This window comes from Phoxinus phoxinus (genome assembly GCF_949152265.1).
Source record: "Phoxinus phoxinus genome assembly, chromosome: 18".
NCBI lineage: Eukaryota > Metazoa > Chordata > Actinopteri > Cypriniformes > Leuciscidae > Phoxinus > Phoxinus phoxinus.
Genome location: NC_136893.1, coordinates 739,043 through 761,542, shown reverse-complemented (window position 1 = coordinate 761,542; position 22,500 = coordinate 739,043). Strand labels below are relative to the sequence as shown.

At 39.8% G+C, this 22,500-nt stretch overlaps 2 protein-coding genes across 3 annotated transcripts in view; both read right to left on the bottom strand.

The window, feature by feature from the left end:
• Window positions 1–758: 758 nt before the first annotated feature.
• On the bottom strand, window positions 759–16,454 carry LOC306986329 (NACHT, LRR and PYD domains-containing protein 3). 2 transcript variants are annotated; one of them, XM_079589457.1, is made up of 18 exons: window positions 16,365–16,451; window positions 15,880–15,930; window positions 14,858–14,932; window positions 14,098–14,193; window positions 13,885–13,951; window positions 13,006–13,216; window positions 11,057–12,779; window positions 9,565–9,738; window positions 8,795–8,968; window positions 8,452–8,625; window positions 7,281–7,454; window positions 6,193–6,366; window positions 5,890–6,063; window positions 4,718–4,891; window positions 4,054–4,227; window positions 3,786–3,959; window positions 3,452–3,625; window positions 759–1,698 (listed from the first exon to the last, which is right to left on the bottom strand). In XM_079589457.1, exons 2-18 carry the CDS (start codon window positions 15,915–15,917, stop codon window positions 1,587–1,589), a joined length of 4,062 nt encoding a protein of 1,353 aa, XP_079445583.1. In that variant the 5' UTR covers window positions 15,918–15,930; window positions 16,365–16,451; the 3' UTR covers window positions 759–1,586. The 2 variants fall into 2 exon arrangements, with proteins under 2 accessions (XP_079445583.1, XP_079445584.1); XM_079589458.1 differs by having other exon boundaries at window positions 760–1,698; window positions 15,880–16,004; window positions 16,365–16,454.
• Window positions 16,455–16,984: 530 nt separating this feature from the next.
• The window catches only part of LOC306985993 (zinc finger protein basonuclin-2), a gene marked incomplete at its 5' end in the record, with an annotated part of 10,054 nt that continues 4,538 nt past the window's right edge, over window positions 16,985–22,500 (bottom strand). The window contains 3 exons of the mRNA XM_079588825.1: window positions 16,985–18,637; window positions 21,765–21,997; window positions 22,137–22,239. Coding sequence (XP_079444951.1) covers window positions 17,438–18,637; window positions 21,765–21,997; window positions 22,137–22,239 — 1,536 coding nt within the window. The 3' untranslated portion in view covers window positions 16,985–17,437. The remainder of the gene's footprint in view (window positions 18,638–21,764; window positions 21,998–22,136; window positions 22,240–22,500) is intronic.

Here is a 22,500-nt window from a genome sequence, read left to right as displayed (position 1 = left end):
CGTACACCGGCGAGCATTATTTCTGTCTATGACATTCAGAAATATGCCAGTTTCATTTCCAGGCATTTATCTGATAAAATATACCACTGGAATTAAAATGAACATTTCCATGTTCTAAACTATGTTTTACCGAGACACTTGATCACGTGCTTTTTCAAAGACGTCAGTTAGAAAGCGGGCGGGATTTTACCTCAGTGTAGCGCGCGTGCAAGGTGTTCATTTTCAAAATTAAACAATATATAGACCAAATCGATTATAATTAACTTTTAAGTTTGTCTCGATATCTATCAAGAGCCAATGTTCATCATTACTAACTGATTGTAGCTAATTACTGACAATATACGTATATGTTTGTCACATAAATGATGTGGTAACACTGTACAATAAGGTTCATTAGTTAACATTATTTAACTACCTCAGTTAACAAACATGAACTAAGAATGAACAATACTTCTACAGCATTTATTAATCTTAGTTAATATTAATTTCCGCATTTACTACGTTATTCAAATCAAAGGTTGTATTTGTTAACATTAGCTAATGCACTGTAAACTAACATGTACTAACAACGAATAGCTGTATTTTTTATTACCTTACATTAACAAAGATTAATAATAAAAAACAAACAAATGTATTGCTCATTGTTAGTTTATGTTCGTTAATACGTTAAATAATGTTAACTGATAAACCTTATTGTAAAGTATTACCCATTATGTTAATAAAGTAAGTAAGCCCTATAGTGAAAACATATTCCTTTTTAGGCTTGTAAAATCCATATTTTAATTACAAATATATACATTAGGTTTACAACCATGAACATGGAAACCTTAACATACTACTTAATTAAGTGAAACAGAAAAACCTTCCGACTTTGGAAAGTCAGTTGTTAAAAAAAGGATATAGGGGAGAGCGGGGCACAATATTTTCTCAATAAAATACAATTAATAACTTTTCCATATAAAATAATGGCATTTTTTCATAATTAAAAATAAACAAATGTTATACATGTACATAATATTGACTCTCAGTCTCTATTTACCTTTTTCTCATGGTTTCTCAATAGAATTAATAAAAGTCTAGAATAGAATAGCGTAGTTCTAATAGGGGCTCGTTGTAACGCAGTGTGACAACATGCACAACTGCAGATCTGGGATTTAAACCCTGCTAGTGTCTTCTAATGAAGCATTAGAGAAATATCTCAACTGTTAAATAACAGATCGGAGATTAACATAATATCAGATTTGTCTAATTTCAAATAAACACAAAAAGCAGATGAAAAATTAACATTAGTAAGAAATTTACTTTTGCTATGGTTGAATAATGTTCAGTGATATCTTCCAAAGATTTCTTAATTTTGGCGCAATTTTTTCTCTATATAGTGTTGATATGGCAACTAGTAAATACACTATACATTAATACACAAGTTGCGTAATGCTGGCTTGTGTGGAATTATTTAAAACAAGTGTGTTACAACTTAGGTTGTGCCCCACTCAAACATACTGAACGTGTATTTACACATTTACACAGTTTTTTGAAATGTAACATTAGTTTGACTTAACAATGTGCATCCAGTAGATCCGAGAGTGTTAAATGTCCTGATTATAGTTCAGATTGAGTTCTCTCAGGTGTGATGGGTTTGAACTCAGAGCTGAACTCAGAGCAGCACATGCTCGGGCTCTAATATTGCAGTGCGACAACCTGCAGAGACAAAGAGAAACACTCAATACTCAATCCAGCAGGAGCCATTGAGAATACATCGCCGGCTTACATACTTAATAATAAAACTGTCTTATTAGTAATAATATTAATTAGTAATGGTCATAATAGGAAGTATGCATCTTGTTGTTTGTATAAAGTACAGAGTTTAGCAAATCAAAATATTTAGCACTTTTTCTGGAGGCAGATAAGCTTTAGTGTCACAAAAGTTGATAAAGAAATCGTAAAAACTAATCCATATGAATTGAGTGGTTCATTCCAGATTTTCTGAAGAGACTCGATCACATTATATGATGATCAGATTAAACAGAATTTAGGCTTTTAAGGCCTATTCACACCAAGAACGATAACTATAAAGATACAGTTCTAAAAATCAATATGATTTCTAAATATGAAAAGAATAGCAGACACCACAGATTTGTCTACAGATTCTATTGTTACTCTATAGAATATAGAGTAACAATATCGTTGGGATCACTTTCAGAAAGATTTGTTTCCTAACCCTAACAGAGATGAGAACATTATGCCAGACTAGCAAACAGTGTAGCATAAAATAACCTCAGGTATCCAGCGCTAGTTTCAACAACATTGTCTTACTTCCTTTGAAGTGTTTTATTCTACTATATTAACTATGTCAGCTAAATTCACTGTTAGATTAGATCGCATGCACTTGCTAGATTCATTCAAAACACAGCATGCTGAGGACATCTGCTGAGTAAAGTCGTGTAAATGCAACAAGAACAGCAAAAACATGTTCAATGACATATTGTACAAACTTTGAAACCACAGCGCGCAAGCTTAGAATAAACAGAATGTTATCGTTCGTTGGTGTGGATGCAAATAGTTATCTTTATAGTTATCGTTCAGTTGTGAATGGGACTTTATCCACATATAAACATTCATCACCTTGCAGCACGTTTGAGCTTCCAGAAGAACCAATGAGGTTCATTCTCATCTGTTACGCAGCACGTTTGAGATTCCTCGGGGACCAATAAACGGGCAAAACTGGTCCTCGGGGAAGCCAGCAAACAGGAACACGCAACGGCAATCGCAACGAAATTCTCCAGAGAAAGATGCTTAGTCCGCAGCAACCACACTATGAACACGGTCAGGTAGGCAGGCCGGTGGACTCTGGTAGGCCGGTGGACTCAGGAAGGCCGGATGAAGCACCACAACAAGTGGCAGAACTGAACACACCAGCGGGAATCACAGAAACACAAACGCAGTTGAAGTCCTTCAGTTGAAGACACTTCAAAGTCCATTTTTATAAGTGTATAAAACACATAAGAAGACAAGACCAAAACAGACAAACAGGAAGTGACATTTCCGTTTATGTCCGCTGATCAATGTTTATATGTGAATAAAATCCTAAATTCAATCTGTTCATCATCATATAGAGTGATCATGTCTCTTCAGAAAATTTGGACTAAACCGCTCAATTCATATGGATTAGTTTTACAAAATCTTTATGAACTTTTTGAAGCATCAAAGTGGTAGTTGCGTAGCTGTCAAAGGCAAGTACAGAACTGGCTCAGATTTTATTAAAATTATCTTAATTTGTGTTCCGAAGATGAACAAAAGTCTTATGGGATTGTGACAACACAAAGGTAAGTAAATGATGACAGAATTTTCATTTTTGGGTCAACAAACCCTTAAATTTAAACATCAAGTTAAAATGTTCTGCTAAATGCATCACTGTGCCTTGTTTTAATTCGATAATAATAATATCACTCACTCTAGTTTCTCCAGTTTACAGCGTGGGTCCATCAATAGAACAGACAGAAGTTTCACTCCTGAATCTCCGGGTTCATTGTAGTTCAGATTGAGTTCTCTCAGATGTGAGGGATTTGATCTCAACGCTAAAGCCAGAGCAGCGCAACCTCCCTCTCCAATACTGCAGCACTCCAACCTGAGGAGAGAAAGACACGTAGAGCTGAACTTTCATACATCATAAATATACTTCCATCCAATGCTAACATTAAGATTTTTCACCAACATTGTTTTTAGACAGTTGTTTATAACTGTCATCAAGTCTGTATGGGTTTTGAGACATATGAAATATCACTCACTGTAGTTTCTCCAATTTACAGTGCTGATCTCCCAGTAGATCATAGAGTAGCTTTACTCCCGAGAACACTGGTTTATTAGAGTTCAGATTGAGCTCCCTTATGTGTGAGGGGTTTGATCTCAAACCTGAAACCAGAGCAGCAAAACCTTTCTCACCAATACTGCAGTCATCAAGCCTGCAGGGAGAAAAATGCCTTAACACTCATGCATGAACAGAAGTGAGTGACACTGTGTATGAAAACGTGTTTAAAAACGCAATATGTTACTCACTCTAGTTTCTCAAGTTCACACTGTGGATCCTTCAGGAGACCAGACAGTAGCTTCACTCCTGAGTCTCCAGGTTCGTTCCTGCTCAGATTGAGTTCTCTCAGATGTGACGGGTTCGATTTCAGACCTGAAATCAGGGCAGCAAAACCTTCCTCACCAATACTGCAGTATTCCAGCCTGTAAAGAGAAAGAGAGATTCAGCACCAAGCTAAATCTTAAGTCACTTTCAGGCAAGTCATTTCACTCTGCAGTCCAAACCGTCCCGCACTCCAAATTCAAATAAAATAAAATACTTGAAACTTAAAGTATTGACATATTAAATTAATAACCATGATTCATTCTTTTTTTTTGACACTTCAAGAACTGTTGAAACTATTTAAAGAACACTTATAAAATAAAAACAATAGTTATTGGGGGAAAAGCAAAATACATTTTGCAGAGTTTTCAGTTTACATCTTGATTTTGTGTCTTTTTAGTATTTTAACTTAGATTAGAGGAAGTTTATTTAAATATAATGATAATCATTTATTAATTTAAATACTCTTAAGTCATTCCTGTTTGAGAACCACTAAAGTATATGTATTTGTTTGAAAAAAACACATCCTGCTAATGTTGGTACGATACACTAATATTTTCCAAAAAAATACACTAAAATGAAACCACTCACTGTAGTTTCTCCAGTTTACAGTGTTGGTCCTCCAGTAGACCAGAGAGAAGCTTCACTCCTGAAGCTCCCAGTTCATTATTGTTCAGATTGAGTTCTCTCAGATGTGAGGGGTTTGATATCAGTGCTAAAGCAAGAGCAGCACAACCTTCCTCTCCAATCCTGCAGGCATACAGCCTACAGAGAGAAGAAACACTCAGTGTTTACACACTTTAATTAAGCTGTATTGCTGCTTAAAATGTGAATGCAACAATTTTGCTGTATTTGTTGTGAAATAATGTAAGAAAAATAATACATCAAATGTATATAAATCAGAGAATGATTTGATAATATAATAAAATATCACTCACTCTATTTTCTCTAGTTTACAGTAAGGATCTTCCAGTAGAACATTTAACATTTGAAAATTAAGAAATTAAGACAACCATAAACATTAGCATTGTTATTTTACAGTTACTATTATATTTTTCTTATTTTACAGTGAAATATTACAGTAGTAATATTTCTTATTTTCGCATTTGTTTAATTAATTATAATAATTTTGTATTGCTTTTAATTATTATAGCCATACTGATATATAATTAAGTAATTTACAAAATTACACAGCAAATCAGAAATTAATCAAAATGATCGCAATTCGATTTTTACATAGATCGTGCAGCCCTACGAACTACTGATGCTGATGAACTGAACATACAGTAACCACAATATCAGTCCACTGAAATTATTTTACATTGTGTGCTATTGGCTTTATATGATTGTTGTACAAAAAATGTAGAGGAGAAAGTTTGGAATTAAATATGGTAAATATGGTTACACTTTATTTCAGTATTCCACTTTAGACATTCTACTAAATATACAGTAAGTAACTTTGCACCTACATGTCAACTAACTATCATTAGAGTATTAGTAGACTGTAGGGTTAGGGTTTGGGTTAGTAGAATAAGTTGACGTAGTTGTATAATTACTTATAGTCAGTAGAATGTCTGTTGAGGAGCATCAAAATAAAGTGTTAGCAGATATTAAGCAGACAATCTACAAATAATCTAATGACTGCTAGTTTACATATAGTTACAAATATACTTATAGTTATTAGAGTGGACAATCGAAATAAAGTGTTACCTTAAATATATCTAGAAATATGAAATACAAATAATATTTAAAACATCACTTACTGTAGTTTCTCCAGTTTACAGTGTGGATCCTTCAGTAGATCAGACAAAAGCTTCACTGCTGAAAATCTTGGTTTGTTCCAGCTCAGATTGAGTTCTCTCAGATGTGAGGGGTTTGATTTCAGTGCTGAAGCGAGAGCAGCACAACCTTCCTCTCCAATGCTGTCATATTCCAGCCTGTAGAGAAGAGAACGGCTGACAATTACTGCTCAACACAAATTCTGCATTCAATACAGAATGAAGAATGAAACATTTAAAAATATAATACACATTGATTTGATAAAATGATTAACAATCATCACTTACTTTAGTTTCTCCAGTTTACAGTGTGGTTCCTTCAGTAGCATAGACAGAAAATTCACTCCTACATCTCCTGGTTCATTGTAGTTCAGATTGAGTTCTCTCAGATGTGATGGGTTTGATAAAAGACCTAAAACCAGGGCAGCACAACCTTCCTCTCCAATACTGCAGCACTCCAACCTGAGGAGAGAAAGACACTCAGGGTGTGTTCACACTTGTAGTTCACTTCTCTTGGTTATTTTAGTCCGGAACCAAAAGGAAAATTATCAATTTAGTTTTGGTTCGCTTAGCATTTACACTGTCATTTCTAACACTGTACTTGAAGATATAAAGCAACAAAAACAATAAAATATATTTGCTGGGCTAAACGCTCATTGTTTGTGTGTATATAGGATGGTATTTTAACTTGCTGAAAATTCTTGAAGTGCTTATAAAATTTGTAAAGGAGTCAAAACAGCGACAGGAATTCCTCCGTCACACATGCAAATGAAGATCTGCTGCGAGGAGACACGCTTCTGATGCCTGTACCGAACTATAATGGGAAACATTGCGACTATGACGAGTAGAACAAGGAATGCTTGAACATTCTGTCCTTTTTAGGGTTGCATCTCATGACATCACATCCTGCTTTTGGTCCATTTAAATGCCTTTGAATGTTGCACCACACCAGAGTTCATTTGGAAGTGGACCAAGACGCACCTTTTCAGGGATCTCGGTACACTTGTTTGCGCAGCGTTCACTAACAGTGTAATCACACCACAGTACGTTTTAATCCAAACAGCCCTGCCAAGTGTGAACACAGTCATACAGCTCAACACTCCTATTTTGCAGGTAAAAGATAAGAATGAGGGGAACTTTATCAAAATTCAATTTGTTAAGAGACCAGTTGAGCATTTAGAAATGTGGGCTATTAAAGTTAACAGTACCTCACTAAAGTACTTGGAGAGAAACATTCACTCCAACATTGATTTTTTTTTTGTTGAGCCACCAGAAATGCCACCTTACAAGTGTCTTACCTTCTAGTTCAAGTTTATTTCTTCATGTAATGTTGGTGAGGTTGTGTTTTGAAGTCTTGAATATGAAACATCACTCACTGTAGTATTTCCAGTTTACACTGTGGGTCCTTCAGTAGATCAGAGAGAAGCTTCCCTCCTGAATCTCCTGGTTTGTTCCAGCTCAGATTAAGTTCTCTGATGTGTAAAGGGTTTGATCTCAGACCTGAAAGTAAAACTGCAAAACTTTCCTCTGCAATACTGCAGTCATCAAGCCTGCAGAGAGATAAAGAAAAACACATTTGCATCAGAAACAAACATTTGCCTGATGACAAAATTACAATAATTTTTCTTCTCACCAAGCAACAACATTTTAGCATTAATTCTCCATTCATAATTAGTTATAAGTATGATAGTGGTAAGTTTAAAATTGAACAATTGCTGTTTATGACTGAGAGTCAAGAAGTCATAAACAGAAGAGACCGCAGATCAAGAAGGTCAAGAAGAGACCGCAGATGGGCCCAGCTGGATAGAGACCTGGACATCACCCTGGACAATACTCTTAAGGGAGATGTAACCAAGAAGATCAAAACCATGGTAAAAACTGTATTTCACACATGTCTGGACACCTTTGGTGTAAAGGAATGCAATGTTAGAAGACCACCAGCTGGTCCAAGCAGGAGGCAGCGCCAGATTAAAGAATTACGGGAGCAACTGAGAACACTCAGGAGAAGATGGCAGAAGGCGAATGATGAGGAGAAACCAGCACTAAACCAGATACGGGCGGAGGTGCGGAAAAACTTAATTCTTCTCCGCAAAGCAGAGTCACTCCGGAAGAAACACGGAGAAAAGCGCTGTAAGTGGAATGCCTTTTTTAACAACCCCTTCCAGTTTACAGCTGACCTTCTAGGAAAGCCTAAGAGCGGGCAACTTAGGTGTTCCAAGGAGGATGTGGAGAATAGCGTGGCAGCAGCACACGGTGACCCCTACAGAGACACCCCACTGGGGGTATGCCCGTTTCAGCTGCCAAGGCCCATGCCACACTTTCCATTCAGCACGGCAAACTTCACCATGGATGAAGTGAGGTCAGTTGTTGGAAAAGCTTATGTTCACTGTCCTGCCGAGTTCAGGGCCAACATTGGTCAAACTGAACTGCCTGTAATATTCTAGTACTACTGAAGAATTTGAATAGCTGGTTCAGGTGCATTTGATCAGGGTTGACTCTACAGGACACAATGGCTTGGGATATCATGCCAGCGTTGTTCCAACTCACTGTAGTTTCTCCAGTTTACAGTTTGTGTCCTTCAGTAGACCAGAGAGAAGCTTCACTCCTGAAGTTCCCAGTTCATTATTGTTCAGATTGAGTTCTCTCAGATGTGAGGGGTTTGATATCAGTGCTAAAGCCAGAGCAGCACAACCTTCCTCTCCAATCCTGCAGTCATACAGCCTACAGAGAGAAGAAACACTCAGTGTTTACGTCTACGGCTCAACACACTTTAATTAAGCTGTATTGCTGCTTAAAATGTGAATGCAACAATTTTTGTGTATTTGTTGTGAAAAAAATGTAAGAAAAAATTAATACATACAAAAATATATATAAAACAGATATCACTCACTGTATTTTCTCTAGTTTACAGTGAGGATCTTCCAGTAGAACAGACAAAAGTTTCACTGCTGAATATCCTGGTTTATTAGAGTTCAGATTGAGTTCTCTCAGATGTGATGGGTTTGATATCAGTGCTGAAACCAGAGCAGCACAACCTTCCTCTCGAATATTGCAGTTACACAACCTGCATTAACATTTGCATTCAATTTCAAATTATTAATATTGAGAGCACACGTAATATCAGAACACATTTAGACATTTAGAGAGGAACGAAATGTCATTAAAACTGAAACACACTTTGCAATACAGCGCATCAGTCCGGCCCACTTTTTCAGTGTTGTTAGTTCCGAAAGTATTGTTTCCAGTAATATTTCCCTTAGGGATTTCAAATAGTCTTCGTTAAAAGCATTAACAAATAGTCTTCGTTAAAAGCATTATAAGCCATGAACCAAACCAACCAGCTAAGAGGAGATTCACAATATTACAAAATTTAATTTGAATCAAAAAAGTATTTGAAAGACCGCCTTGATTACATAATTTACAATACTTTATGGGAGTGGCCGGAGCTAACGAGATCTTTAGAATCATTTTGCTTGTCTCGACTCTCTGATTAATGGAATTTTCTGTGCAGCATCTTGGGTAACATAGCTCACAGTAGGTCTTACTTTAACGGTTTATCATTTACTTCTTAAACGGTTTTTACTTCTGGAATCCGACTGTTAAAACGGCACTCTATTAAAAAAGGCACACTGCCAAATATTCTTATACAAAGAGTCTTACTTCAGTATCTCCAGTTTACAGTGAGGATTCTTCAGTCCCGCAGAGAAAAGCTGTACTCCTGAAACCTGGAGGTTGTTGTCACTGAGGTCCAACTCTCTCAGACGTGAGAAGTTTGAGCAGAGCACGGAGGCCAGGGCTGAACAGATTTGATCTGTGAGATTACAACCCCTCAGACTGGGAGAGAAAGAATATTTCTGTGTTGTTATCCCCAACAACAGCACACAGTATAGATTTACACAGACACTAACTTAAACCAGTTCATGTAATCCTTGAATGTAACCCTACTTTCTTACCCTCAGACTATTTAAATCTGGTCTTATAATAAGTGTGCTTATAAATATATTATTATTATTAGGGCTGTCAAACGATTAAAATATTTAATCGCGATTAATCGCATTAATGTCATAGTTAACTCGCGATTAATCGCACATTTTTATCTATTCTAAATGTCTCTTGATTTCTTTTTGTCCAATTATTTTTTCACATTTTAATGCTCTTATCAACATGGAAAAGTGGATCGGCTTGCTATGTTTGTGCAAATGTTTTTTTTTTTTTTGAAAACAACATTGGCATATACTGTGTTCAATTTCACACTAACATTCTCACTTGGAGCAAATAATCTCTCACACAATGTAACAATGTCCATCAATAAAAGGGTGAAAGAAATACTGATGAGGTAACGTTACTGATGTAGAAACGCATTAGCTGTGTGTGTGTGTGCTTGGCCATCAAGTTCAGACTGGACGTGCTGCGATGATAGCTCAGTTCACAACGACAAAACACACAGATCACTTTGGTCTTGTCAATTGAACCATTTGGAAACTTTTTAAAAGTAAACTTTCCATTCAGAATCTTATTGGCATTTCGGCGTCTCGCGCTCATCATTCATCCACTCAAAACGTAACGTTCAGACGAGAAGCGCCGCGTCGCGCAGCACCTCGTATTTAAAATTCGAACACATTATTCTCTAAGAGTGTACACACACCGGCGGCGCCATTCAGCGTTTTTATTGCTGGCCATAAAGTGCGCGTCCGATGTGCTAGACGCGCTCAGTTGTCCTAGACACGGCTCGGCGCTGGGCTTCTCGTTTGGCCGGATCGCAAGCCCAAACAAGTGTGTGCGGCGTGTCTGTTGTTTTGTTTCTGGTCTAGCTAGATCCGGTGTGGTGTTGTAGTTTTAATAACGTTATAGTTGTTGCAAAAGCATGTTAAAAAAACTACAAAGTTTGCTAGGCGTTAATCTCGCGATAAAAAAATTGACGCCGTTAAAATTGGTTCGCGTTAACGCCGTTAATAACGCGTTTAACGGACAGCCCTAATTATTATTATATTAAAATGTACTGAATGTAATGTGGACTAAGGTTGATATTGTGCAGCCCTAATTTAACTATTTATTTGTGTTACAGATCCAATATTTCTTTCTGTTTTCTGTTTCCAATTTTCTGTACTTTTTTTTTCTTTATACAAGCAACTTAATACTATGATATACTCACTCCACTTTTCTGGAAGCTTTGACCACCGGCAGCAGCCTCAGAAGACACTCCTCTGATAGATCATATTCCCTCAGTTCAAACTCATCCAGGTCCTCCGTGGAGTTCAGCAGCACGAACACCAGCGCCGACCACTGGGCCGGAGAGAGCTGGACTCCGGAGAGGCGCTGGCCACCTGTGCTGCGGCTCAGGTACGTCTGGACCTCCTGCAGCAGGGAATGATCATTCAGCTCGCTCAGACAGTGAAACAGATTGATGGACTTCTCCGGGGAAGGATTCTCTCGGATTTTACTCTTGATGTACTCGACCGTGTCCAGCGTGCAACTGGAGCTTTCTCTCGGTGTGAATAATCCCCGCAGGAGAGTCTGATTGCTCTCCAGCGAAAGTCCCAGAAGAAAGCGGAGGAAGAGATCTAAGTGTCCGTTCTCGCTCCGCAAGGCCCTGTCCACTTCGCTCTTCATAAAATCCGTCATCGAGAACTCATTCTTGTCCTGAGCAAAGGAAAGGAACTTGTACAAGGCAGCGAGAAACTCTTGAACGCTCAGATGCACAAAGGTAAACACCTTCTCCAACTGCAGCCCAAACTCCTCTCTGAATATCTGCGTACAAACTCCAGAGCACACGGACGCTTCTCGGACATCAATGCCACACTGTCTCAGATCCTCCTCGTAGAAGATCAGGTTCCCCTTTTCCAGTTGTTCATAAGCCAGTTTCCCAAGTGACAGGATGCTCTTTCGGACCTCCTGTAGATCCCATTTCCCATCATACTTCTGGGTCTTCAGTTTGGTCTGGACAATCAGCAGGTGTGTAAACATTTGAGTGAGAGTCTTGGGAATCTCTGCACCATCTGCTTCACATATCTTCCCCAGAACAGTGGCGGAAATCCAGCAGAACACTGGGATGCGGCACATGACGTGCAGGCTTCTCAACGACTGGATGTGTGCGACAATTCTACTGGCCAGACGCTGATCTTTTATCCTTTTCCGAAAATACTCAGCCTTCTGAGGGTCTCTGAAGCCTCTGACCTCTGTGACCTGGTCGACACACTCTGGAGAGATCTGATTGGCTGCAGCCGGTCGTGTGGTGATCCAGAGGCGAGCAGACGGGAGCAGGTTTCCTCTAATGAGGTTGGTCAGCAGCACGTCCACTGAAGCCGATTCGTTCACATCCCACAAAATCTCATTGTTCTGGAAGTCCAGAGGAAGACGCCACTCATCCAGACCATCAAAGATGAAGATTGTTTTGAAGTCGTTATATTCTATCGGTTTCATTTCTGTGAAAAAACAGTGGAGAAGCTCCATCAGACTCATCCGCTTCTCCTTCATCAAGTTGAGGTCTCGGAAAGAAAGTGGAAATATGAAGTGAACATCCCGATTGGCTTTCCCTTCAGCCCAGTCCAGGACGAACTTCTGCACAGAAGCGGTTTTTCCAATTCCGGCGACTCCTTTGGTCAGAACCGTCCTGATGGCTTTGTCTCGTCCAGGTAAGGGTTTGAAGATGTCATTACATCTGATCGGTGTCTCCAGATCTCTGGATGACGAGGTCTCGATCTGTCTCACCTCATGCTCGTCGTTGACGTCTCCAGTCCCCCCCTCTGTGATGTAAAGCTCTGTGTAGATCTCGTTCAGAAGTGTCACGTGTCCTCCATTAGAGACTCCTTCGCTGATGCTCTGAAATCTCTGTTTCAGTCTGGACTTCAGTTGGTGCTGACTCACTGAGATCAGCTCTGCAATATGCAATAGAAACAATTCTGAAATTAGTAGACCATTAAATAAACAGAAAAACAATGCATTATAAATCTGTGAACAAATTGACTTAACCATATAAAGCCTACTGTATCATACTGTACTTAAAATGCAAAGGCCTTTAAATGATCAAAACTTTGCTGAAAAACCCGTTGCACACAATCTACCATATGCCTCCACACAGAGAGTTTCAAATGGGTCTCGTACTGGTCTGTAGTGTGTTAGCGAGGTCTGTCTGGTTCATCTTCCGCAGGACTTGAAGCGAGATCCTCAGAACTCCCTCCCTCACTCGGCTCTGACCCTCATCATCATCATCCTCCTCCTCACTCCCAGAGCATGCTGGGAAATCTGGCCTCAGCAGTTTCTTCAACCTGCTCAGCTCTTTCTTCATCAATAAGATGTTTGTGTCCTCAAGATCCTGAAATCAGAAATCACTGATTATTTAAACACCTCTGAATAACACATTGTAAATATATCTAGACAACACTCTTAGAAAAAGATTCACTGAGGTTATATATATATAACTCTAGGGCTCTTGACTCAATTTAAATGCCAAAAAGGTTCTATATAAGGAGAAATGTCTTAAATTAATAATTATAAAATAATTGTGATATATTGATATAACTGTAATACTAATATTTATGGCTGTCTTCATTTCTTTATTTTAAAATGATAAATTATTGTAAAATAAATGATTTGCCTTAAAGTGGCTCATCTGAAGATTAGAGTTTCTCAATATAAGTATGTGAAGATGACTTGCGCACATTTTGTTTTCAGGTGCATGTTAAAGTGACTCAAACTTAAAAGATGAAGCATTTACTGTGAACAGAGAGGCTGAAAACACTGGATCACGAGCCGCTCGCATGTAAATAAACACAGTGCTGTTCTTCACTCTGAATCTCACAGCGCATACATTTATTTAATCCAATCGCAGCCTTTGAATTTTGATGAATAGCACTAAGCCACATCACAATTTTAATTAGATTGATCATGAAGTCCTAATGTAAGAAGTGGGAATTCAGGATAATATTCAGTCAAGAGGCCTATAATTCCTACAGTATTTGACAAACACTCATTGAAACTCACCCTGAAGATGGCATCCAGCGACATCTCGTCATCTGAGGATTTTGATCCCTCCTGTTTGTTACTGTAGCTGAACATGTACATATTTACTCAAGCATGTAAATACATTGATTCACTAAACACAGATGAAGATGTCTAGAAGCATTATTGGTGCTCTTTAAATGGTCATCTGATAATCTGATAATAAATGTGCTTCATCCAGGAGATGTTCCTCACCTCAGTTTAGCAGAAGAGCCTCCCGAGCTGAGTTTAGGTGGAGGATCCATCGACGCGGCGGACACACAGCTCACAACTGAAGGCGAGGCCGATCTCCTTTCAAAAAGCATTCAACAAACAGATGATAAGCATATTTCTATTTTCATAGTTATTTGAGTATCAAATATGATCATCAGGCTTTTGAGGAATCTTTCAATCATCATTGAGCTTTGATAAAACTAAGCATTTAAATATAATCTTACTAAGACATTATTGGCAGATATTGATATTTATATGCTTTTTTTGCAAGTATCTGCTATACTGTGATAAAGATCTCATTGATTTAAATTACAAGCATCAGAATTTCATATGTCATATTTCAATGTCAGCATCTGCATCATATATTTGCTTAGTTTGGGCCTCTGAATAAAACTGAGCCTTCATATTCTCAATATATCAGACTATATGAGCCATAAAAGCCTGATGGATCAAATATACTCAAAAATGCAAACTTCTTGTGCATATTTTGTCCAAAGATTCAATAAATTGTTCCATTTCACTAAATTATCAGATTTTTATTTCATATATCAGGCTTTACGGGGTTAATCAATACTGATATGAAACACAATTACAGATGTTGTGTAACTAAAATAATGTTTACTCAGATCTGCAGAGTAGTGTTTGTGTAATTAACTACTTGACTAGTCTCCAATAGTCTATGTAAGCCCCACTGACTTGTTTTGTCATTTTCATACAGCAATAACCACGAGACGTTCCTCACCTGCGTTTAGAGCTGAGTTTAGGCGGAGGATCCATCGACGCGCTGGACACACCGCTGGGCTCAGGGGAACATCTCCTTTTAAAGAACACAGAGAAACAACAGCAGTTTAATACTGTCGCTATTTGTGAGTAAAACATAACTTTTAAAAAAATTAAAAATATATATTATGTAAATTCATGGGTAGTAAAATGTCTAAATCCTGAAGAATTTTGGTTGAATTTTTTTAATTTATAATTATTTTATGTATTTACTTGAAAATGAGCAGCTATCGACTATTGTCTATTTGAACATGAGGAGCCTTGGGGTCTAAAAGCTTGAGATTCACTAAACAAAACCAAAGTTTCTGAATATCAGCCACAATAATGTAATGGGAAACCGGGAAAAACAAGTGGAAATTAAGCCTGGAGTAAAAATAAAAAATCTCAGTCAAGATTATGATTTATGCTGAGATACTAAAATGTCTGTTTGCATAAAATAGTATTAAAGTATTGAACAATAATAGTATTATCATAACTGTGTATGTAGGCCTTTAGAAAGAGAAATGATTTCAAATTAGGATGCTTGGATGTGATGGTCAGAAGGTATTTTAATATTTAGAATGATATGATAATTGTAAATTTAATTTAAAAAAAAAAAAAAAAAAAAAAGAAGGAAAAAAAAGTGGCTAATGTTGTTATCCAGAGCATCAAAAATAAAGGTCACACTTCACAATAAGATCTCATTGTTAACAGTTATTTTTTAACTAACATGAACTAAGTGAGCAATCTTTAATCTTTAATCACCTTTGTTAACTTTAGTGTAATTTGTTCATAGTTCACAGTGCATTAACTAATGTTAACAAATACAACTTTTGATTTTATTAATGTATTAGACTTAGTAAATGCTAAGATTAAAATCACTTACAGCACCAAAGTAAATGTTGTCAAGAATTTAAATACTAATCTATCTAATTGCAGTCTATCAGTGTGCAGGCACTGATGTGAAGTTAAACTGATGTAATGTTGTATGATTGCTGGTGTCACCTCTTTCTGGAGTCCATGGCTTCATCTAGACTCTGCATTCCTGTCAACAAACTAACAGACATTTGCTCTTCTCAGCAGCCGGACAACAAACTCAGTCTGACCTGACGTGGTTACTCTAATGGAGCCTGGCAATAAACATAACACCACCAGATTTATCACCAAATGTGGAGTAAACACAGTTTTAAATAATACAAATTATACGTTTAACGCGGTTGGTGTAAATTGGCAGATGGTCCCTTAGACATGCGCAGTTAAAGCATTCTCATGTATGATTTACGCTATAACGCACGCAGGTGATTTTGAATGAATATCTCGATATAATGCAACATAATGTTAAAATTAATAAGACTGTAGAACAGGGACAAGGGGACACGATGTCCGGCGAATATCGAACATAAAAATAACTCAAATATAATTAATACATTTCATCTTAGTTGTTTTTAAATCGAGATGAAATGACCAGAAATATATGGAGTGATACTTACTTGGGTTTAGTGTAGCCTAATTATTTACATTCCTCTCAGTCGCATTCCGCGATCCTGATGTTAGTTTCTCTTTCTCGGCCCGGAAGCACTGGGACACGGGGTCGCGCTCGAGAAGACATGACACAACATGACTGCAGTAAACACTTTACTTTTTTTTTTACTTTTCATTTATTTATGAAGCACAATTTAATACATCAGCAGTTACCCAAAGTGTTAAACAAAGATAGATAGAAATAAATAAACACGATTAACAGAAATAAATAACACAAGTTCAAAGGAAACACAGAATTCAGTGAAGAACACCAGTTCCCGGGAGAGTTAAAGCCTGAGATAATAGAGGAGTTTTTAAGCGAGTTTTAAAACTAGATATAGTTGTATTGTATATTTTTTCTTTTTAAAATATTGTCTTTTGAAAGGCTATATATAATTTATGTACATTGTTCCACACTTTTTGTACGCAGCTAAGATGAAAATGCAACAAATGTACAATTAATAATACAATATATACACATTTTGAATGGTCATCAGTGGAGAAAGATCAGGTTAGAAGAGAATTGCATCTGAAAGCTTGTGTTGACTGTTAGGACTTTTTTACATGATTGTTGAAGCATGTAATATAATCTTATCTCCGGAACCTTTATTACTTACAAGATCCTACAAGATTTTGAGCCAACATCATTACAAGTAATTATATTTAGTTTCAAGTTCACAAATACACATCTTTTTTTTTAAATGAAAACATGCTTTGATGAATCGCTCACAATAAAACCAGGAACACACTCAAGCTGTCAGTCACAGGTTGCTATGGCGATGGCTTCTACAGTCACAGGTTGCTATGTGGATGACTTCTACAGTCACAGGTTGCTAAGTGGATGGCTTCTACAGTCACAGGTTGCTATGGTGATATCCTCTACAGTCACAGGTTGCTATGGTGATGACCTCTACAGTCACAGGTTGCTATGTGGATGACTTCTACAGTCACAGGTTGCTATGGTGATGACCTCTACAGTCACAGCTTGCTAAGTGGATGGCTTCTACAGTCACAGGTTGCTATGTGGATGACCACTACAGTGTCACAGGTTGCTATGGCGATGACCTCTACAGTCACAGGTGGGGTCACTCATCTCCTCTTTGACCTTTAGCAGATGTCGACATCTCTCTCTCCGTTCGTCTTCCACTCTTGGAACCTCTCCCATCATCCAGTCGTTTCCCTCTTCCACACTGCTACGGTAACCATACGGTGTCTTGGGAAGCCGTTTGTAGTTACGAGTGTTGAACGTGTGATGCTTGTTGCCATGGAGACTGTTGACTAGTCGCCGTGGTGATATTGTGACGTGATCACCATCATTCTCGCTGCGAACCTCCGGCTTGAACTTCAGCGGCGTGCTGGACTTCCGCGACTTCTTTTGAGGTGCCATGTCAATCAAATCACCGCGCCCATTCTGATTGGCTGCACGGTTGCCTGTAGCTCCTCCTTTTCCTCCTGAGATGTTGTGAGCTTCACAGACGCCTGGACGATGGTCGGTTGAGACCATGTGGGTAGTTGCTATGGAAACAGGCGTGCATCCACCGGTCACGTGATCGAGCGTGGCATGCAGTCTCGTCTCGGTAGTTGTTATGGAAACAGGCGTGCGTCCGCGGGTCACGAGCAGTCGCGTGTTGGTGGTTGCCATGGAAACAGGTCTGAATCTGCGGGTCACGTGCTCTAGCGCGGCGTGCAGGCGCGGGTTGGGGTTAGCGCTGTGCCGGTTGCGGCTGCGCAGTGAGCTGAACATCATGTTGCAGCCGGAGATCGTGCAGCGGTGTTTGATCTTCAGATGCACCGCGTTGAAGTGGATCTTCAGCGTTCCTTTATCGTAGAACGTCTTGGCGCACGCGTCGCAGCTCACGCGGCCTTTCCCCGCGGACGATCCGTGCCGGCGCTCGCGTGTTCCCGAGGGATCGTGGAGACGCGGCTCGGCGTGTTCCCGCCGTGTGTTTATCTCTGAGTTTCTCGTCTCGCACGCGCTCGGTTTGCTCAGTGTTAGCGGGACCGGACGAGGATCCGCTGGGAAGAGCGGCGCGCTGATGACGGGAAAGGCCTGAGGGAGCGCTGGGTTCCGGGAGTGATCTCGTTCCTCGGAGGGACTGGGATCTGTTCCCGGACGGATCTCCTCAAACATGAGCTCCACGATGGGTTTGGTTTCCCCAAAGCGCAGAAACTGCTGCAGGGTCGCGACCTCGTCCTCCGGGCTCATGGAGACCCAGCGGTCCAGAACCTTCCCCATGCAGTCCTGAGGGAGAGAGCAGACCCTGCCTTCATCACACACACTCATGTGGACAATTCTGTTCTGCGTCTAAGCTCATCAATTATGATACAAATTCAATTAGGTTCATTGTTATTCAATGTGTGAGTGTGTGTGTGAGTGTGTGAGTGAGTGTGTGTGTGTGTGAGTGTGTGAGTGAGTGAGTGAGTGTGTGTGTGAGTGAGTGAGTGTGTGAGTGAGTGAGTGTGTGTGAGCGAGTGTGTGTGAGCGAGTGTGTGTGTGTGTGTGTGTGAGTGAGTGAGTGTGAGCGAGTGTCTGTGAGTGAGTGAGTGTGTGTGTGTGTGTGTGAGCGAGTGTGTGTGTGTGTGTGTGTGAGTGAGTGAGTGTGTGTGTGTGAGCGAGTGTGTGTGTGTGAGCGAGTGAGTGTGTGTGTGTGTGTGTGTGTGTGTGTGTGAGCGAGTGTGTGTGTGTGTGAGCGAGTGTGTGTGTGTGTGTGAGCGAGTGAGTGAGTGAGTGAGTGTGTGAGCGAGTGTGTGTGAGCGAGTGTGTGTGAGCGAGTGTGTGTGTGTGTGAGTGAGTGAGTGTCTGTGAGTGAGTGAGTGTGTGTGTGTGTGTGTGTGTGTGTGTGAGCGAGTGTGTGTGTGTGAGTGAGTGACTGTGAGTGAGTGAGTGTGTGAGTGTGTGTGCGAGTGACTGAGTGAGTGTGTGTGAGCGAGTGTCTGTGAGTGAGTGAGTGACTGTGAGTGAGTGAGTGTGTGTTTGTGTGTGTGTGTGTGAGTGACTGAGTGAGTGTGTGTGAGCGAGTGTGTGTGTGTGAGTGAGTGACTGTGAGTGAGTGAGTGTGTGTTTGTGTGTGTGTGTGTGTGAGTGACTGAGTGAGTGTGTGTGTGTATGTGTGTGTGAGTGAGTGACTGTGAGTGAGTGAGTGTGTGTGTGTGTGTGTGTGAGTGAGTGTCTGTGTGTGTGTGAGTGACTGAGTGTGTGTGAGCGAGTGTCTGTGAGTGAGTGTGTGTGAGTGTGTATGTGTGTGTGAGTGAGTGACTGAGTGAGTGAGTGTGTGTGTGTGTGTGTGTGTGTGTGAGTGAGTGAGTGACTCTGTGTGTGTGTGTGTGTGTGAGTGACTGAGTAGGCCTGTCGCGATAGTCGATAAATCGATTAATCGCACGATAAAAAAAATGACCTCGATAATTTTTCTAGCCGCGATAATTTAATTTGCATACTTGTTTGTTATCCGCGACTGAATGACAACTCTCGTTTCCTTAGCGTAGGAGAAGTGAACCCTCTTGTCAGTTGCATTGTCTTTTGTGTGGGGAGGCGGCGCTTGTCAGTCACATGGACTTTGTGTGGGAAGGCGGGAGTGCTTGAGGCGATCTGCCGAGAAGAGCGAAAAGACGAGACGGTTTCAAAGCCAAACGCGACAGCTGCAGTGTGGGAGCACTTCGGATTCAAACCGAATGACCGTGGTGAACCACTTAACCTGAGCGAGCCGGTATGTCGCATTTGTTGTAAAACAGTATCGACTAAAACCCAGTGTTGTGCATGAACGCATTCAATGAACGACGTTCATATTTTCGCCGAACGCTGAACTGAACGAATCACTTTTCATACAATGAACGTGAACGAGATTTTTCGAGAGAACTCATCTAATTTTTTGTACATAGCATAGCCTATTTGTTAGGATTTTAGTATCATAATGATTAGGCTAATAAATGCACGCACAATTATCCGTGAACTTGATTTGAACAAATGCCTTTCAACTTGTGTGTTTAAAATTCAGAATTAAATTAATGTGCAGATATTTGTACAAATAGAGAGTAGGATATGTAGGCCTACTGTTGTAGCCATAAAAAAAGCGCGTTTCATATTTGTTAAAATATTATAATGTTATTTTATTTTTCCATTTATGTTGATTTATGAAAAGTGAACAGCACGACCGAGATATGCGGAATATGAGACATGGAGCGGGTCAGACATGATTTTGACCGTTGAAGTTGAAGTTGTTATAGAAAGCCTTTCTTTAAAGTGAATTTCGTTTTGTATAAAGTGAATTTCGTTTTGTATAAATTGTATCTTAATTTTAATCAATTTTTCATCAACCAATTGCCTGTATTTAATGAATAGGCCGACGAAACAAATATAACGGAGGCGCCCGCGCGCTATTGCACGTGAACTAGAGCACATCCTAACTTAACGAAACTCAGTGCATGCCTCACACAGACATGACAAATACACAAAGCTTGAAATGTCTTTAAACGAAATAATTCAAAACGAAAAAAGAAAAAGGCTACTCTCTGATTATGTAGTAATCCATTATTAGGCTTATTTATGTGCATTTCTCTCTATAAGCGCGTTCACACGGAGACGGCGATCGTCAACTTCATCTTTGCAGCCGAGTCGACACTTTTAGAGAAAACACTTGTTTATTAATAAAGATCAATACACGCGTCACCGGATTTACAGATGCACGCACACATATTATTTCGAAATAACGAGATATTGTGTTGAAATAACATTATTATTAATAATAGCCTACATCTTTGTTAAAAGAATTTAACAAATGAACGTGAACTAGTTCATTTTTAGATATGTGAACTTAGTTCATAAAAAAAAAAAAAAGAACTATGAACATGAACTAGTTCATTATCATCTGTGTGAACTGAACTTTGAGCTAGTTCTTTTTAAGTATGAACTGGCACAACACTGCCGGTAACACAGTAAACATGCACATGCACCTGCACATAGATGAAAATGGTCTCAGATCGACAATATTATCGTTTATCGCGATAATTTCTTGGACAATTTATCGTCCAGCAAAATTTGTTATCGTGACAGGCCTATGACTGAGTGAGTGTGTGTGAGTGAGTGTGTGTGTGTGTGAGTGACTGAGTGTGTGTGAGTGAGTGAGTGAGTGTGTGTGTGTGTGTGTGTGTGTGTGTGTGTGTGTGACTGAGTGAGTGTCTGTGAGTGAATGAGTGTGAGCGAGTGTCTGTGAGTGAGTGTGTGTGTGTGTGTGTGTGAGTGACTGAGTGAGTGTGTGTGTGTGAGCGAGTGTGTGTGTGTGAGCGAGTGTGTGTGTGTGTGTGTGTGTGTGTGTGTGTGTGAGCGAGTGAGTGTGTGTGAGCGAGTGTGTGTGAGCGAATGTGTGTGTGTTCACCTGCAGCATGTATCCTCTCACATAGTCTCGCAGCGTCCAGCCCAGAGTGTGTATGATGTTGAGCACCTGTGTGTGTGTGAGGACGCTGAACAGCCGGTCCAGCAGGATCTTCATGCGCACCGGGAGCGCCTGCGTGCCGAACAGAATCAGACTCCCGATGTCAAACACACCGTTACTGTGGACGATCTCCACCTGCCCCGAACACACCAGCGCTGGACACAGCTTCCCAACCGCTGCGCGCACACACGCACACACACACACACACACACACACGGACACACACACACGTTTGTTAAGCTATACATCTGAGCACATTCCATACACGGGAATCAAGTTTTATAAAATATCACAAAACTAACGTGTGTTTCGTACCGTGGGCGACCCAGCCGTGATCACAGCGATCACATGACCGGATATGATGTCGTCCGGGCAGAAAACACTCGCAGAGACAGCCTGAGTGTGTGCAACGGCTCGCCTGCGGGAACACGACACACACACACATGTTCTTATGTAATATCACAGTGTTTATTCTAAATGATCTATGGGTGCACATCATCATTATTGAGTTAATCATGTTGAATGAGAATAAGTTCCTCTCGCAGCATCTCTTCTCTTCTCTGATTATGTGGGCGTGGCTATAACCTGTCACTCACCGGAGATCAGCCAATCAGTTCCCCACAGACACAATCAAGCCCCGCCCACATGTGTTTATCTCAATATACGACACAATAGAGAG